General features: G+C 43.7%; 1 protein-coding gene across 1 annotated transcript in view; it reads left to right on the top strand.

Moving 5' to 3' along the window:
* LOC122549458 (clavesin-1-like) overlaps positions 1-19,689 on the top strand; it is a 68,892-nt gene that overhangs the window by 4,151 nt on the left and 45,052 nt on the right. The window contains exon 3 of the mRNA XM_043689311.1: positions 13,333-13,443. Within this exon, the coding sequence (XP_043545246.1) occupies positions 13,333-13,443 (111 nt within the window). The remainder of the gene's footprint in view (positions 1-13,332; positions 13,444-19,689) is intronic.

Raw genomic sequence — 19,689 nt, 5'->3', positions numbered from 1 at the left:
GACATACAGATGATGAGTATTCACATCGTTCATTTTAATTGAAAAATCAAAGTGTAAAAACACAGGGCACTGCTGAAAGTGAAGCAAACCAGGTATTAAGAATTGAATGATGGTAACGTTGAGTTATAAAAGCCAGATGATGTAGCAGGAAGGAAGAGGGAAACACATCCACATGAAAATGTTGTTGAAGTAGGAGACCATGTCATTATTCAACAGAGCAAGAAACTTATGTAATGAACAGGCAAGGAGCAAAAACGGAGGAAGGGATAGAGGTGCATTGGCCATTGTATGGTTTATAAGAAGAATGTTTGCAAAACAGAAGGTGGGAGGCCAGCGATAAGTGGGTGAACATCTATCAGAAACAAACTGTTTCCTATGTTCAGGAATACAAGTCAATCAGGGCAATGAAAAATGATTAAGATTATCCCAGAGGAAGCAAAGGGAAGGAGGAAAGATAGAGGAAGATATGTTTGATGGTGGGGATATTTAGTGGTGGTTGAAATGGTGGATGATAGAAACAGAAGAGCAAAAGTAGGCCATTCAGCCCTTTGAGCCAGCTGCACGGTTCAGTATAACTATGACTGATCGTCCACTTGAATGTCTTTTCTCACACTGTGCCCATTTTTCTTTAGGTCCCTGATATTCAGAAATGTATTAGTCTTGACTCTAACATACTCAATGACGGAGCTTCCATAGCCCTCGAGGAAAGAGAATTCCAAAGATTCACAATCCTCTGAGTAAAAAGAATTCTCCTCATCTTAGTCCAAAGTGGAACATGAACATAAAACAGTACAGCACAGGAACAGGCCCTTTGGCCCACAATGTTGTGCTGAGTATGACGCTAAATGAAACTAATCCCTTCTGCCTGCCCTTGGTCCATATCCCTCCATTCCTTGCATGTCCATGTGCTTATATGAAAGTCATAGAGTCACAGCACGGAAACAGACCCTTCAGTCCAACCTGTCCATGCCGACCAGATATCCCAACCCAATCTAGTCCCACCTGCCAGCACTTGGCCCATATCCCTCCAAACCCTTCCTATTCATATACCCATCCAGTTGCCTTTTAAATGATGCAATTGTACCAGTCTCCACCACATCCTCTGGCAGCTCATTCCATACACGTACCACCCTCTGCACCTCTGGCAGCTCATTCCATACACGTACCACCCTCTGCATGAAAAAAGTTGCCCCTTAGGTCTCTTATATCATTTCCCCCCTCACTCTAAACCTATGGCCCTCTAGTTCTGGACTCCCTGACCCCAGGGAAAAGACTTTGCCTATTTATCCTATCCATGCCCCTCATAATTTTGTAAACCTCTATAAGGTCACCCCTCAGCCTCCGACGCTCCAGGGAAAATAGCCCCAGCCTGTTCAGCCTCTCCCTATACCTCAAATCCTCCAACCCTGGCAACATCCTTGTAAATCTTTTCTGAACCCTTTCAAGTTTCACAACATCTTTCCGATAGGAAGGAGACCAGAATTGCATGCAATATTCCAACAGTGGCCTAATCAATATCCTGTACAGCCGCAACATGACCTCCCAACTCCTGTACTCAATATTCTGACCAATAAAGGAAAGCATATCAAACACCCCTCAAACCCCCTTATCGTATCTGCCTCCACCACCACCCTTGGCAGTGTGTTCCACACTCCTACCACTCTCTGTGTAAACACTCACCCCTCACATCTCCTTTGAACTTTCCCCCTCTCACCTTAAATGCATGCTCCCTAGTTTTAGACATTTCAACTCTGAGAATAAGATTCTGACCGTCAACCCCATCTATACACCTCATAATTTTATAGACTTCTATCAAGTCTCCCCTCAGCCCCCACCACTCCAGCGAAAACAACCCGAGTTTGTCCAGCCTCTCCTTATAGCCCATACCCTCTTATCCAGGCAGCACCCTGGGAAACCTTGTCTGCACCCTCTCCAAAGCCTCCCCATCCTTCCTATCGCGTGGTGACTAGAGTTGAATGCAACAATTACCCCTTATTTTCAACTTGTGTCCCAGGTTCTAGGCTTCAATTTTTTTCCGTGAAATAAAAGGGGCTGTACGATAAAACATTTAAAGGTCTGTCCAGGAGGAAGCATCTGTCCTGCATCTATCCTGTGTCCATCCCTTTAGGTATTTTGTCATTTTCAACGATATCATTGATAAACCTTCAAAGAAAACTTCCAAGTAGGTCAAAACGTGAGGGCACTTATGTTTTGAGAAATGGGTGATGGCTGCTAAGAGCTGTTGAAAAAATAAATGTTTGGCGAAGGAAGAACAAAGTAATGTTAATGTTCCTCTTTGCTGTACCAGGGGAATTCTCTATGAAGAGTGAAAAGAGAAGGAACCAGTCATATATCAATTCTTTACAGTAACTGTGACATGCTGAGACGTTGTTTAAAATTCAGTCAAGGGATGTGTGTGTCACTGACTGGGCCCAGCATTTATTGCCTGTCCCTAGTTGTCCCTTGTGAAGGTGGGGGTGAGCTGCCTTCTTGCAGTCCACAATGCCCTTAGGGAGGGAATCCCAGGATTTTGACCTAGCGACAGTGAATATTTCCATGTCTGGATGGTGAGTGGCTTGAAGGGGACTTCGAGGCAGTGGTGTTTGCATGTATCCGCATTCCTTGTCCTTCCTTCTGGATGGAAGTGATCATGGATTTGGAAGGTGCTGTCTGAGGATCCTTGGTGAATTTCCTGTAGCTGGTACACACTGCTGTTCTTGAGCATTGGTGGGGGAGGGACTGGATGTTTGTGGATGTGGTACCAAACAAGAGGGCTGCTCTGTCCTGGGTGGTGTCAAACTTCTCGAGTGTTGTTGGAGTTGCCCCATCCAGGGCAAGCGTGGAGTATTCTGTCACACTCCTGATTTGTGCCTTATAGATGATGGACAGGCTTTGGGGAGTCAGAAGGTGAGTTACTTGCTGCAGTATTCCTCACCTCTGACCTGCTCTTGTAGCCACTGTGTTTGGGGGGTTGTGGGGGGAGGTGGAGGGGTCCAGTTGAGTTTCTAATCAATGGTATCCCCCCAGGGTGTTGATAGTGAGGGATTCATTGATGATAACGCCATTGAATGTCAAGGGGCCGGTGGATAGCTTGTCTCTTACTCGAGGTGGTTATGGGCTGGGATTTGTGTGTTTTAAATGTCTGGAGGCCAGATGTGACATGTGGGCACACACTGGACTCCTGTTTAAGAAGAGCAGAAGGTCTTTTATTGTCCTTGGCTTTCACTATGAATCAGTATTATATCAATGAAAACATTGAATTAGAATTTTTGAATTAGAACTGGAATCTCTACAGTGTGGAAACAGGCCGTTCAGCCCAACAAGTCCACACCGACCCTCCGAAGAGTATTCCACCCAGACCCATTCCCCTACCCTATATTTACCCCTGACTAATAATCTACACTATGGGCAATTCCCCTGACCTGCACATCTTTGGACTGTGGGAGGAAACCAGAGCACCGGGAGGAAACCCACACAGACACGGGGAGAATGTGCAAACTCCACACAGTCACCCAAGGCAGGAATTGAACCTGGGTCCCTGACGCTGTGAGGCAGCAGTGCTAAATATGTTGAGTAAGCTCCACATTGCCTCATTATTTAAAAAAATAATGTACTGAAAATCAAGAAATAAGACCTAGAAGGTTACAATTAATTTCTGAAAATGGGAGTATTATTAATTATTTAACAATTCACAACTACACAGTAAAATATTGCACTTATAATAAAGCAGTTAAAAGTGTTAGAAACATATCCATCTGTCATGTAAATGTGTTAATTTATATCATCAACTGGTAAGAACATCACTGGGAGTCGAACAATTAAACAAAATACTTGCAAAAGCTAACAGCAGTCACTATTTACTTTGATATTTTGCTTCTCACATAAAACTGAAATTTTAATGTGTTTGACAATTCCAAGAGCACAAAAAGGGAAACTAAAGTGATAGCAGCCAAGTATATTAGAGTATGGGACTAGAGGAGGTCACAGAAATAGGGCAGTCTCAGGCCATGAAAAGAAGAAAATTTTAAAGTCAGATGTTGCTTGACCAGGAGCCATTCTCGGTCAGTGAGTACAGAACTGCCCTGGGAACTAACCTAAGACACAGACAGTATGTGACCCAGGCAACAGAAAGGATGTTTGCAGATGTTCGATTGTCGGACCTGCAGGAGGACCAGGGGCGTGTTGGAATAGTCAAATAAAGGCATGGTTGAGGGTTTCTAAACCAGGTGAGCTGAGAAACTCCGACTTCTGTTCTGAAGAAGTCCTCCCAGACTCAAAACTTGAAACTCTGTTTCTCTCCCCACAGATGCTGCCAGCAATTCCTTTTTTTCTTTTTTTTTAATTCACATTTTAGCATCCACCATGTTCAATGTAATTGCAAGCAGACTGCATTAAGCTCAGACTGCATTAAGCTCAGACTGCATTAAGCTCAGACTGCATTGAGCTCAGACTGCATTAAGCTCAGACTGCATTAAGCTCAGACTGCATTGAGCTCAGACTGCATTAAGCTCAGACTGCATTGAGCTCAGACTGCATTAAGCTCAGACTGCATTAAGCTCAGACTGCTTTAAGCTCAGACTGCATTAAGCTCAGACTGCATTAAGCTCAGACTGCATTAAGCTCAGACTGCTTTAAGCTCAGACTGCATTGAGCTCAGACTGCATTAAGCTCAGACTGCTTTAAGCTCAGACTGCATTAAGCTCAGACTGCATTAAGCTCAAACTGCTTTAAACTCAGACTGCTTTAAGCTCAGACTGCATTAAGCTCAGACTGCATTGAGCTCAGACTGCATTAAGCTCAGACTGCATTGAGCTCTGACTGCATTAAGCTCAGACTGCATTAAGCTCAGACTGCATTAAGCTCAGACTGCATTAAGCTCAGACTATTGACAGGCAGAAGGTTGAAGCTGATCGCTTGGGGAATGCTACCAAAGAGCTGAAGATGGCAAACTGAAAGAGAATTTTAAAAAAAGAGAGAGATGCTGAGCAATTCTTTTGCCTCTTTATTTCCAAAGGAAGACAAAAGGATTTGTAAGATAATTGTAAATAAAGAGTAGAATTTTCCCAGGGAGGAGGAGGCACATTTTATGGTAGAATGGGTCTTTAAATCCCCCAAAAGTAACATTAGCTTATGATGCTAGAATCAACCTTTCTTCAGCAATGCTGTTTCTGAGGGAACGAGGAACCCATGTGGCTCTGAGGGGATACCAATTAAACCAAGCAGGGGTTCTGTCAAGCAGATGGCTCTGTACCATGTTCAGGGATGAGTCAGGATACCCAACAACTTGGAAATGCGTGTATTACATGCCAAATACATCAAGCCCAGAAGTGGGAGGATCCTCATGAGGCTCCATCCACTCCTTACACAAAAATAGCCGCAGAGTGAAGGGGAAGATTACTTCTCAAAATCGGCCATTGTTAGCAACACTATAGGAAGTGGTGGAGGCTGGTACAATTACAACATTGATAAGGCACCTGGATGGGGGTATGAATAGGAAAGGTTTAGAAGGATATGGGCCAAATGCTGGCGAATAGGGGCTAAATTTATTTAGGATATCTGGTCAGCATGGATGAGTTGGAGTGAAGGGTCTGTTTATGTGCTGTAAGACTCTATGACTCTATCTGCACTTCATTGTTTACATAAGATTTAAGATCATCACAGTGACACCTTTTATTTAAAAAATCATTATGAACAAACCTAAACATATTGTTCAAATTGTATTTTTATGTCTCCTTGTGCAAGTGAGCACAGTTATTTTAGTATTTATTTGGCCTGTTTCTTCCCGTGTTATTTATGGTTCACACACAATGACTGAAAGTAGAAAATTGTTTGGGGAGTAATCAAGTTATTATCCTACCATAGTAACCCCCTTCTGTGTAACTGGAATGATTTCACCCTGATATCAGAGTACATGTCTCTGTTACATTTGCTGAGACAAACATGATAATTGCAACATAAAAGAAAGATGTTTGCAAACCTGCACAGGATCAAACATTAAAGACAATTATCTTTTAGAATATTTGTGATACTAGATTCCTCTTAAGTAGTAATATTTATCCACTTATACAGCTGTCAGCTTTAAGTGACTTCTTTTTGTCTCTGTTTGACCTATTGAATGTTATTGCATTAAATTAAATATCATTTTAATGTCACCTATTAACAAAGTTGTGTAACAAGGGTATTACATTTTACATCCTCCCACTATCTGTAAAGATACAATTTAAGAAACTTTAAATTCTGTCCCATGAACTTGTACACTTTTCCCAAACCATCCCTTTAATCGGAATGCCATTAGATTAGATTAGATTAGATTACTTACAGTGTGGAAACAGGCCCTTCGGCCCAACAAGTCCACACCGACCTGCTGAAGCGCAACCCACCCAGACCCATTCCCCTACATTTACCCTTTCACCTAACACTACGGGCAATTTAGCATGGCCACTTCACCTAACCTGCACATCTTTGGACTGTGGGAGGGAACTGGAGCACCCGGAGGAAACCCACGCAGACACAGAGAGAACGTGCAAACTCCACACAGTCAGTCGCCTGAGGCGGGAATTGAACCCAGGTCTCTGGCGCGGTGAGGCAGCAGTGCTAACCACTGTGCCCCTGTGCCGCCATCATTTGATGTGATGGTGCAGCTGGCTGGCTCACTACTTGGGTTTATGGCATTTTAGGAATTGGTTCCAGAGTATGGTGTATCTTTTTGGTGAAGGTAAAGTGTAACAGAGTGTCTCTTTAGAGCAATTTATACATAAATAAAACAAACAATCCATTGGAATACAATGTCTATGTCACTGGCTGATGGTTTTATGTTGCAATAATTATCATAAAGTAATCAGGATATGATTTGGAGATGCCGGTGTTGGACTGGGGTGTACAAAGTTAAAAATCACACAACACCAGGTTATAGTCCAACAGGTTTAATTGGAAGCACTAGCTTTCAGAGCACTGCCCCTTCATCAGGTGGTTGTGCTAGTGCTTCCAATTAAACCTGTTGGATTATAACCTGGTGTTGTGTGATTTTTAACTTTGTAATCAGGATAGTTTGTTATTCAGAGTAATTGCTCCTTCAGGTTTATTTCAGTACCCAATTACTGTGCATAGCTAGGCAAAGCAATGAGTTAATCAGACCATAAGATCATAAGACATAAGAGCTGGAGTAAGCCATTCAGCCCATCAAGTCTGCCTTGCCATTCAATGAGATCAATGACTGGTCTGATAATCCTCACCTTCACTTTCCTGCCTTTTCCCCGTCAGCTTTGGTTTTCTGAGGGAATAAAAACCTTACAATCTCTGCCTTCAATGGACTTGATGACCCAGCCTCGACAGTCCTCCATGCTAAACATTTCCACAGATTTACTCCCCTCTGAGAGAAGAAATCCCTCCTCATCTCTGTCTTAAGGACGTCACCCTTTATTCTTAGATGATGCCCTCAGGTCCTCGACTCTCACACATCAAACACTCCACAAGTCACCTCAAAATCTTGTATATTTCATAAAGTCATCTCTCACTCTTCTAAGTTCCAATGAGTACAGGGCTAATCTACTCAACATCTCATCATGAGACAGTCCCTCAGATAAGGTATTCCAAATGTACACCAGATTAACCTCTGTTTATAGAAAGAAGGAAGAAATACATTTATCTGGATTTGCTGATATCCCAAGACACTCCTAGCCCTTGGTTACTGTTGGGAAACACAGCGATCAGATTACAACGCAATGTTCCACAAACAGTGAAAAAAACAATGAATGATCAGTTTAATTGCTTTAGTTGTGTTGGTTAAGAGATAAGTGTTGGCTAGATCACTGAAAGAACTTTACTACGTTTTGTATGGATGTGCCCTTGGGTCATTAATGCCCATGGGAGAGGCTTGAAGGCTCGATGGTTTAATGTCACACCATCTTTGCACAGTACCTCCTCATTCTGGATCTGAAAACAATCTCAATTGTATTCTGGAATGGACTTTCACTAATTAAAAGCACTATCACAGAGCCAATACTGATACTTCACGAGTTAACGGATGGAATTAATGTGCTGGAAGATTGCAACGTAAAATGTAAAAAGCAAAAAAGAAAAATCCCAAATAGTTGCAGTGTAATGAATGTATTGTCTGTAGGTGGGAAAATTGCTTGAATCCAACACCAGGTAGAGTAAGTGAGATCATAGAAAATGTAAGCATTGAGGAGAATTCTTTGATTCACTCATGGGATGTGTGTCGCTGGCTGGGCCCAGTATTTATTACCTGTCCCGAATTGCCCCTTGAGAAGGTGGAGATGAGCTGCCTTCTTGAACCACTGCAGTCCATGTGCTGTGGGTTAACCCACAATGCCCTTAGGGAGGGAATTCCAGGATTTTGACCCAGCGACACTGAAGGAACAGGATGGAGAGTGGCTCAGAAGGGAACTTGTAGGGGGTGGTGTAGGGGCTGCTGCCCTTGATCTTCTAGATGGAATTGGTCGTGGGTTTGGAAGGTGCTGTCTGAGGATCTTTGGTGAATTCCTGCTGTGCATCTTGTAGATGGTACACACTGCTGCTCCTGAGTGAGGAGGGAGTGGGTATCTGTGCGTGTTATGCCAATCAAGTGGGGGCTGCTTAGTTTTCTGAAAGGTGAGCCATATCCAGTCTAATAGTCTTTGGCAGAACCATGGGTGGAGAGCAGGCCATGGGCTTGACCTCAGTTACTGACTCCTAGCAAGGAAAGGGGTTTCTAGATGAATGTTTCTATTCTTGGAAGTTTTATTTTCTCCTTGAAGTTTGAATTATCTCCTGGATCTCCTGCCAAACTGCCCACAACTTCTTGTGGTGTGATGTTGACACCGTTAATTTTGATGTTGATATTTGTACGTTTATAAATGTCGGACAATTCTATAATAATTCTTCACTTTACAAATGCTTGTGGGAAATAGTGTTAGGTTTTGGTTAATTTTGAACCTGTGAAATATCTTGATTTACAGTGTATAGTTCTCTATAGCTCATTCTCCTTACAATGGGTTGAACTCCAAATTCAAAAGGCATTTCTGTTCTCTCTGTGGGCCAACAAATTACATTTTAATTTCTTACCCTATCACTTTCCTGATTTTGTCCAAACCAGCTGCAGCGAGTCTCCAACCAGACCTTCACTCTCTACGCATACTCTTAGTGAAAGTGACTGAGCAAGAATCCGGCAGGCACCCCCTTCCCTCTCTCCCCCACTCTCCTGATTGGGCTATGTCTGCCTGTGTTACACTAACATTCATGGGAGCTCAGTGACATCATAATTCATGGACAGCATCTCACACTAAAGCCTTCACTATGGGGCAGTTCCCCAATGCTCAGGACCACCTTCACTTGTTATATCCTTCAAAAAGCAATTTAAATTCATATATAATTCACATAAAGGAAGTTACAGAGTCATAGAGTCACAGCTTGGAAACAGACCCTTCGGTCCAACCAGTCCATGCCGACCATGATCCCAAATTAGACTAGTCCCACCTGCCTGCTCTTAGCTCATATCCCTCCAGACATTTTTTATTGATGTACTTATCCAAATATCTTTTAAACATTCTAACTGTACCCAGATCCACCATTTCCTCTGGATGTTCATTCCACACACGAACCACTCTCTGTAAAAGTGGAGGACCAGCGGGCGGGACTAGGAGCAAGGGGGCGTGGTCAGAGGCAGGATGGATGGGGGTGTGTCCACTGCTGAAGCGGTGGGAAATGGGGCAGGTTTAGAAAAAATAAAAGGTGGGTGGCACGGTGGCACAGTCGTTAGCACTGCTGCCTCACAGCGCCAGAGACCCGGGTTCAATTCCCGCCTCAGGCAACTGTCTGTGTGGCGGTTGCACATTCTCCCCGTGGGTTTCCTCCCACAGTCCAAACAATGTGCAGGTTAGGTGAATTGTCTGTAGTGTTAGGTGCAGGGGTAAATATAGGGGAATGTGTCTGGGTGGATTGCTCTTCGGAGGGTCAGTGTGGACTTGTTGGGCCACAGGGCCTGTTTCCACACTGTAAGTAATCTAATCTAAAAAAAAGAATTGCCCTTCATGTATTTTCAGAATCTTTCTCCTCTCACCTTAAAAATGCGCCCCCTTGTATTGAAATCCCCCACTTTAGAGAAAATACACCTGCCATTCACCTTATCTATATCCCTCATGATTTTATAAACCTCTATAAAGTCACCCCTCAGTCTCCTACACTCCAGTGAAAAAGGTGCCAGCCTATCCAGCCTCTCCTTATAACTCAAAACCTCCATTCCCAGCAACACCCTGATAAATCACTTCTGAACTTTCTCCAACTTAATAAAATCCTTCCAGTAATAGGGTGACCAGAACTGGACACAGTGTTCCAGAACAGGCCTCACCAACGTCCTGTACAACCTCAACATGACATCCCAACTCCTACACTCAGAGGTCTGAACAATGAAGGCGAGCATGCTAAACACCTTCTTAACCACCCTGTCTACCTGTGACACAAACTTCAAAGAATTATGTACCGGAACAACTAGGTCTCTCTGTCTTACAACACTATCCAAGGCCCTATTTAAATTGTACAAGTCCTGCACTTGTTATGTTTTACCGAAATGCAATACTTCTTTTATAAATTCTGGCCATAGGTGAGTGTTGTAAATGAGACCAAGTAACTGAGACTTTATGATGTCAGACGCTTAACTGCAGGAACATAGGACAATAAACATCAATGAAGTAACTTGCGTTGATATGCATGTCGGAGAATATTTCCAACAGTGCGGTTTGAGGATTGCGAACTGTATAAACAACAGGAAAAGCTTTCACTGTGAGCTAGGTCGTATTAAGCTTTCGGTGTTAGCCAGGTTGTATTAAGCTTTTGGTGTTAGCCAGGTTGTATTAAGCTTTTGGTGTTAGCCAGGTTGTATTAAGCTTTTGGTGTTAGCCAGGTTGTATTAAGCTTTTGGTGTTAGCCAGGTTGTATTAAGCTTTTGGTGTTAGCCAGGTTGTATTAAGCTTTTGCATTTTCTGAATGAGCCACCAACGTATTCTGTCATATCCTCAACGAATTCAATAAGGTTTGCGAGGCATGGATTGTCCCTCACAAACCCATGCTGACTGTCTCTAACGTAACCATGGTTTTCCAAGGAGTCATATATCCTGTCTCTCAGAGTCCTCTCCAATAATCTGTACACCACAGACATAAGACTAAATCTGTAATTCCTAGGATTCTACCCCCATAACATGGCCCGAACTCGGCAAATATTCCCTCCTCTGCCATGTTCTCCAGAAGGGCAATGAAGGTTGGTGGGGGTTACAGAGATAGGGAGGGTTATCAGAGCGAGAGAATTTTGCAGACACTAAGAGGTTTGCAGTGCCAAAAGCAGGCTTCAGTAATTGTGATGTTTTATGGTGATGAAGACATTTGAGGAGGGAGGGAGGGAGGATTGTAAAGAAATGAGGTGTTTCACATTTTAGGTGTTTTGTTTGGATTGCAGGAGGTTACTGAGTTGGAATGGGTTTACGCACTGGAGGATTTTACATAAACATTGAGGGGTTGCAACGACAGGAAGAGGATTCAGGAAGCTGAAGAGTATGGGGTCTGAACGAGCTAACATAAATGGGAAGAGTTGTCAGAGGTGGAGGTGTTTACAGAGACAGAAAGGGTCTGATCTGGAGCAGAGGACCCAGATTGGGAGGGGTGTGGGGACTGGAGGTGGTTTCACAGGGAGGGAGGACAGTAGAGCCATAGGAGGTTACAGAAATGTAGAGAGCTATAGGGCTGACAGGGGTTAATGGAGTTGGGAATGTTGGGAGGGATGGAGAAGTTTACAGAGATAAGGATTTATTGTCGGACAGGGCTGGATTACACAGGCATGGAGTGTTTTTGAGAGCTAAGCAGATTACAGAGATAAAGATGTTTGTATCGGCTGAAGGAACAAACAGATATGGAGGGAAGTCGTGACTGAAGATGTTTATAGATATAGGAAGGCTTATGTTCTGGGGGTTATTTAGACAGGAGGCTGTGGAATCTGGATTCTTTCTTCAGAGATTGGAGTAGCAAGTTTGGTTGAAGACAGTTTCACAGATAACGGAGCATTGCACAAACAGGAGGACGTTCCTGTGGTAGGGAGGGTTCGAGTGGAGAGTGATGTTTACACGGATAGGGGTGTAAGAGCTGGAGAAGATTATGGAGATGAGTAAATGTTTGGGGTAAATGTTTGGAGGAACTTATATTGACAGGGTGGGTGACAGTGACAGTAGGATGTTACAGAGTTAATGAGTCTTGTAGGAACAGGACCGGGAGAGGCCCAGGCATTGGAGTGGGTTCTACAGATCGGGAGTGTTGCAGGGACCTGAGAGATAGGGATGTGGTACGGTCTCCACAGACTGATGGCGTTTTAGGGACTGGAACTGGTTATGTAGATAGGGAGGGCTGTAAGAGCTGCAGGAGCTTATGGAGAATTGAAGAATCCGAGCAGTTTACCGATGATTTTTCTCAGTCAGAAATAGGTTACAGATAGTGAGAGTTGTGTGACCTGAGTAAGTTAAAGAGAGGGAGAGTTTTCGGATCTGGAAAATATGCCACTGATATAGACGGTTGAAGAGACTGAAGCAAAAATGCATGGAGAAGGTTACACAGATAGGGAGGGATGTAGAGACTGAAGGTAAATACACAGATGTGGAAGGTTGTCTTGTTAGGCAGAGCTTTGCGGGATAGGGACTGGTGTAGAGATTTACACAGATAGGGAAGATTTTGTTTTTGCAGAAGGTTACACTGATACAGACAGTGTTAGGGAGTGTTTAGTGGACTACAGAGGAGCTCAGAGAGAATGTATTATGGACAGTGGAGGAGATTACAGACACAGAGATGGCTGTCGGGTTAAAAAGAGCTTCTACAGACCCTCAATGTTGTCAGGCTGGAGGGAGGTGATAATAGTGAGTGTTACCAAGACTTAATTACTTCACTGACATAGAGCAGGTCTCAGCACGTAACTGTCAAAGGGAAGTTGAGACAGTTAAGAAGAGTTTTCAGAGATACAAATGTTTATGGGAGTTTCAGAGGGAATAGTGATTGGGAATGCTGTAATAAATGGCAATAGTTATAGGGAGGGTTCTAAAAGTCAGGTTGTATTAAGCTTTCGGTGTTAGCCAGGTCGTATTAAGCTTTTGGTATTAGTCAGGTTGTATTAAGCTTTCGGTGTTAGCCAGGTTGTATTAAGCTTTTGGTGTTAGCCAGGTTGTATTAAGTTTTCGGTGTTAGCCAGGTCATATTAAGCTTTCAGTGTTAGCCAGATCGTATTGAGCTTTCAGTGGTGCTGAGTTCATGTTGCTTGATCCTTCTGTGCTTTTACCTTATTAATCCAAACTCTCATCTTTACAGGACAGCTTCCCTGCACGTTTTGGAGGCATCCACTTTGTGAACCAGCCCTGGTATATCCACGCTTTATACACCATTATAAAGCCATTCCTGAAAGACAAGACCAGGAAAAGGGTAATTAACATCTCCGTCAGATGGGAAACCTGATTCAGCGTGGTTATGTGCAATTCATTTGCAAATATGTTTCAGAAAATAAAACTCTGCTAACCTAAATGGGAGAGGAAGGCAAACTTAAACAGAAAGGAAGCTGCAAATGGTCAGTCCATTCTAAGCGATGGTTGCAATCAGTGCTCAATCAATCCAAGATTAATGAGGGAACAACTATATTTTAACTCTCTGAATGCTACATTAATCTTTGTATTTGTAGTCTGTAATCTGTTGCCTGATTCAGAGGGATTTGGGTAAAAGCTTTTTCACTTGGTGGTTGGAATCTGGAGCACAGAGCCTGGGAAGGTAGTGGAAGTCAGAAATCTTACAACCTTCAAAAATATCTGAATGAGCACTTCAAATATCATATCATGCAGGGATATGGGAGACGTGCAGGAAACTGGGATTAGTGCACTTACAGTGGTTATGTCAGTGCAGGCAGTGGGCTGAAGCATCTTTCCTGTGTTGTATTAATCTATGAATCTATGTATCTGTGCCATTGTTGGTATTGGGTATGTGTGTGTATGCATATGAGGTATATGAAAAAAACTGGTATTTAACTTCTGTCCTGGATATATGAGTCAAAAAGAGTGGTGCTGGAAAAGCACAGCAGGTCAGGCAGCTTCGGAGGAGCAGGAGAATCGACGTTTTGGGCATAAGCCCTTCATCAGTTCTCCTCCTCCTCAGATGCTGCCTGACCTGCTGTGCTTTTCCAGCAACACACTTTTTGACTGTGACTCTCCAGCATCTGCAGTCCTCACTTTCTCCTATCCTGGGTATATGGACCAAAGAATCTTTTCCAAAATCGCATAAGTGGTGCTTGAATTTCAATATATGAATCCTTTATCAATGTGCAATTTGATGTCAACATGGGATGAAGTGATTGTCATCACCCTCAAAGAGTTTACACAGGAACAGCTTTGAAGAACTCATTGCATTGCAGCACAATTATTGGGACAAACCAGCTCAAAGGTTAAAAATCATCCAACACCAGGTTATAGTCCAACAGGTTTAATTGGAAGCACACTAGCTTTCGGAGCGACGCTCCTTCATCAGGCGGTTTGTATACCCCAGTCCAACACCGGCATCTCCAAATCATCAGCTCAAACGGGGAAGTCTAAATTCAGAATGCTTCAGTTCATGCAACTAATCAACTTTCCAGTCAGTTGGAAAGGTTTCTATGCCGTGTGTGATGGGCATTAAGAAGCAGAAATGTTTTCATTTATAAAATGTCATGATTTCAGGTCCTTTTATTGCCTGTATTAATAATTAGATACTTCATTTCAAAATATTTTGGAGTGCCGACTGGGACTGGATGCTTACTTTGTCCTTGGGATTTGATTAGATTACTTACAGTGTGGAAACAGGCCTTTGGCCCAACAAGTCCACACTGACCCTCCGAAACGCAACCCATTCAGACCCATTCCCCTAACGCTACGGGCAATTTAGCATGGCCAATTCACCTGACCTGCACATCTTTGGACTGTGGGAGGAAACCAGAGCACCCGGAGCAAACCCACGCAGACACGGGGAGAACGTGCAAACTCCACACAGTCAGTCGCCTGAGGCAGGAATTGAACCTGGGTCTCTGCTAACCACTGTGCCGCTGTGCCATGGCATGTGAGCAGGGAGAAGGGTTACGGGGGGGGGGGGTTTGTCTGCAGTGTAGCAGCATGACACAGTGTTCTTGTGATTGTACCAGCTAAGTGCATGTCACTTTCCTGATTTGAGTTTTGTTAATGGGGGAGAGTTTTTGATGGCTCAGGAGGTGAGCTCTAACCTTGCTAACCAGTCTCCCATGAGGAATCTTGTTGAGCGCCTTACTGAAGTCCAGATAGATCACATCCACCGCTCTGCCCTCAATGATCATCTTCATTACTTCTTTTAAGAAATTCAGTCAAGTTTGTGAGACATGATTTCCCACACACAAAGCCCTGCTGACTATCCCTAATGCAAGGGCGGTGGTAATTTGATGCTCTTCGGATGGTCATTTCAGACTCGATGGGCTGAATTACCTCTGTCTGCACTGTAGGAATTGTACAATGTTGATGCTAGAGTCCTTAGGGTGTTGCTATTGAAGGTTAAGCCCTGATCTTCTTTTGTTGACAGAGGTCATTACAAGGCTGTTACAGGGTCTGATTGCTATCTGTTATTTATCGGCAGAGTCCTGTATAGACCAGCTTGCTGAGCAGAGGGATTGTGAATGGAGCTGAACTGTGGGGAGTGAATGGTGACCAAGCTCCAACTCTCAGAGATCGAAAGCCATTGGCCAATCAGCCGGTGATTGTTAGGTGGGGGACAATTCCCTGAAGATGAATGGGGTCTTGCTGCACAGTGTTGCCATCCCTAACTCTGCCTGGGTTCCCTGACATCTAACGTGATATCCCTGAACAGATTGGTTTTAAAGATAAAACAAATTACAGGGGGGTGTTACTTTTTTAAGGATGTCTCAGGCTGCAATGACTGACCTCATCTGACAAAAATGACCTTATTTGGACAGTATGGCCTTTTGATAGCCCCACAGCAATTCTTCCTGTCCCCAGTTAATTCACTGGTGTTATTCCTGCCTGCCACTCCCTCAAGGAGGGTGTACAGGAGGGGACCCTCCTCAAAACCTGCCACTGACCACTTTTATTGTTCATCAAGAAGAAAGGTATCACCTTGGATGCATTCTAAATTTTAAATAATCATTAGTGGACGGCACGGTGGTACAGCGGTTAGCACTGCTGCCTCACAGCGCCAGAGACCCGGGTTCAATTCCCGCCTCAGGCGACTGACTGTGTGGAGTTTGCACGTTCTCCCCGTGTCTGCGTGGGTTTCCTCCGGGTGCTCCGGTTTCCTCCCACAGTCCAAAGATGTGCAGGTCAGGTGAATTGGCCATGCTAAATTGCCCGTAGTGTTGGGTAAATGTAGGGGGTATGGGTGGGTTGGACTTGTTGGGCCGAAGGGCCTGTTTCCACACTGTAAGTAATCTAATCTAATTGTTGATTTAAAAAGCTTGTCAAATCATGCCCAATTCATACCATACAGCTACATCACCAATTAGACCAACAATGCTCACATATTGGAGTGTAAATTCAGACCCTGGGTGAGGTTCTGATTGTCTGCTTTAATGTGGAGTCAGTCTATGCCCTAACTCTGGGTTGGGAGTGTACCTTCCCTGTATTAGTGTGAAGTGAACACTCATTGAACACAACTATGGGAGTGATATTGTTGAAAAGTGTTTGTTCAAACATTGCCTGGAGGGTTGAATTACTTGTGTCTTTTACTACGCTACTGAAGTGGAAGCAGAGTTATGGTAAAGTGCTGAGCCACAACACTTGCATTTTGAACATAAAAAAACAAAACAATCCAAATTAATGCTGTAAATCTGATTAGAAAGAGTATTTGTGGGAAATACTCACCAAGTCAGATAGAATTTGTACTTTGATCATAGTAAGATTTTTCAAGATTGTATATATCACCATCAAAGAAGATCTAAAGGCAGGGAAACTCAATCTGCCGTCCAGATTTATGAGATAACAAAATAATTACTGTAAAATAATACCTAAGAACTGTAGATGATAAAGATATGAAACAAAAGCAGAAAGTGCTATAGAAACCCAGTGAGTCTGCTCATGTCTGTATACAGTGGAACAGAGTTAGCGTTTGAGTCCAGTAACCTTTCGTTAGCTCTGAATAGTTTCTTCCACACAGATGCTGCCAGACCTGCTGAGTTTCTCCAGCACTTTCTGTTTTGTGAAAGCAATTACTGTGTTTACTTTGAGCCACCAGGTGTCACCATTGTGCTTGATGACAATTGAGAACTACTGAAATTAATTGTTTATTACAGTCATGGAGAGGTACAGCATGGAAATACACCCTCCAGTCCAACTGGCCCATGCTGACCAGATATCCTGACCTAATCTAGTCCCATTTACCAGCACTGGACCATACCCCTCCAAACCCTTCCTATTCATATACCCATCCAAATGCTTCTTAAATGTTGCAATTGTACCAGCCTCCACCACATCCTCTGGCAGCTCATTCCATACACGTACCATCCTCTGTGTGAAAAAGTCGCCTCTTAGATCCCTTTTAAACCCTTCCCCTCTCACCCTAAACCTATGTCCTCTAGTTCTGGACTTTCCCACCCCAGGGAAAAGACTTTGTTTATTTACCCTATCCATGCCCCTCATAATTTTATAAACCACCACAAGGTCACCCCTCAGCCTCTGACACTACAGGGAAAATAAGTCCCAATATATTTAGCCTCTCTCTGTAGCTCAAATCCTCCAACCCTGGCAACATCCTTGTAAATCTTTTCTGAACCCTTTACTGCTGTGCTCTTCCAGCACCACTAATCCAGAATCTGGTTTCCAGCATCTGCAGTCATTGTTTTTACCTTTTTAACACTCCCTAGGACCTTACCATTAAGTGTATAAGTCCTGCTAAGATTTGCTTTCCCAAAATGTAGCACCTCGCATTTATCAGAATTAAACTCTATCTGCCACTTCTCAGCCCATTGGCCCATCTGGTCAAGAACCTACTGTAATCTGAGTTAACCCTCTTCGCTGTCCACTACACCTCCAATTTTGATGTCATCTGCAAACTTACTAACTGTACCTCGTATGCTCACATCCAAATCATTTATGTAAATGACGAAAAGCAGTCGACCCAGCACCGATCCTTGTGGCACTCCACTGGTCACAGCCCTCCAATCTGAAAAACAACCCTCCACCACCACTCTCTGTCTTCTATCTTTGAGCCAGTTCTGTATCCAAATGGCTAGTTCTCCCTGTATTCCATGAGATCTAACCTTGCCAACCAGTCTCCCATGGGGAACCTTGTTGAACGCCTTACTGAAGTCCATATAGATCACATCTACTGCTCTGCCCTCATCAATCCACTTCATTACTTCTTTAAAAAAATTCAATCAAGTTAGTGGATCAGATTTCCCACGCACAAAGCCATGTTGATGATCCCTAATCAGTCCCTGCCTTCCCAAATACATGTACATCCTGTCCCTCAGGATTCCCTCCAACAACTTGCCCACCACTGAGGTCAGGCTCACTGGTCTATAGTTCCCTGGCTTGTCCTTACCACCCTTCTTAAACAGTGGCATCACGTTTGCCAACCTCCAGTCTTCCGGCACCTCACCTGTGACTATCGATGATCCAAATGTCTCAGTAAAAGGCCCAGCAATCACTTCCCTCGCTTCCCACAGAGTTCTAGGGTACAGCTGATCAGGTCCCGGGGATTTATCCACCTTTATGTATTTTAAGGCATCTGATATCTCCTCCTCTGTAATGTGGACATATTTTAAGATGCTGTTATTTATTTCCCTACATTCTATATCTTCCATGTCTTTCTCACAATAAACACTAATGCAAAATACTCGTTCAGTATCTTCCCCATCTCCTGCGGTTCCACACAAAGGCCGCCTTGCTGATCTTTGAGGGGCCCTATTCTCTCCGTAGTTACCCTTTTGTCTTTAATATGTTTGTAGAATCCATTTGGATTCTCCTTAACCCTATTTGCAAAGCTATCTCATGTCCCCTTTTTGCTCTCCTGATTTCTCTTTTAAATGTACTCCTACTGCCTTTATACTCTGCTAAGGATTCACTCGATCTCTTCTGTCTATACCTGACATATGCTTCCTTCTTTTTCTTAACTAAAACCTCAATTTCTCTAGTCATCCAGCTTTCCCTACACTCAGCACCCTAACACTATTCTGATGTCTCATTGTCAACCGCAGAAATAGCTGTCTGTGCCTCTGATTTCGCATCCCCTATCACAATTGATTGTTGTAACCTGGCATACCCCTCATTCCATTACAGCTTGTCTTGATACCAGAAACCTGGTTGTTCATGCTACATTCCCCTGAGAGTCCATCACCCCCTACATTTCCAAAACAGCGTACCCTATTGTTTGAGATGGGGATAGCCCCAGGAGACTCCTGCACTACCTGCCTTTCTGTCTTAGCTTTCCTGGCGTTATCAACAAGTTCCCCTTCAACACACGGCGTGACATCGAACAATTCTTCCGCCGCCTTCGCCTCCGCGCCTACTTCTTCAATCAGGATTCCCGCCCACCCTCTGACGACCCCTTCTCCCGCCTCCAACACACCCCATCCACCTGGACACCCCATGCTGGCCTCTTACCTGCCCTCGATCTCTTCATAGCCAACTGCCGCCACGATATTAACCGCCACCTGAACTCCCCCACCCCTCT

This window comes from Chiloscyllium plagiosum, chromosome 4 (genome assembly GCF_004010195.1).
Source record: "Chiloscyllium plagiosum isolate BGI_BamShark_2017 chromosome 4, ASM401019v2, whole genome shotgun sequence".
Classification (NCBI taxonomy): domain Eukaryota; kingdom Metazoa; phylum Chordata; class Chondrichthyes; order Orectolobiformes; family Hemiscylliidae; genus Chiloscyllium; species Chiloscyllium plagiosum.
This window is presented reverse-complemented; position numbering and strand designations above follow the sequence as displayed.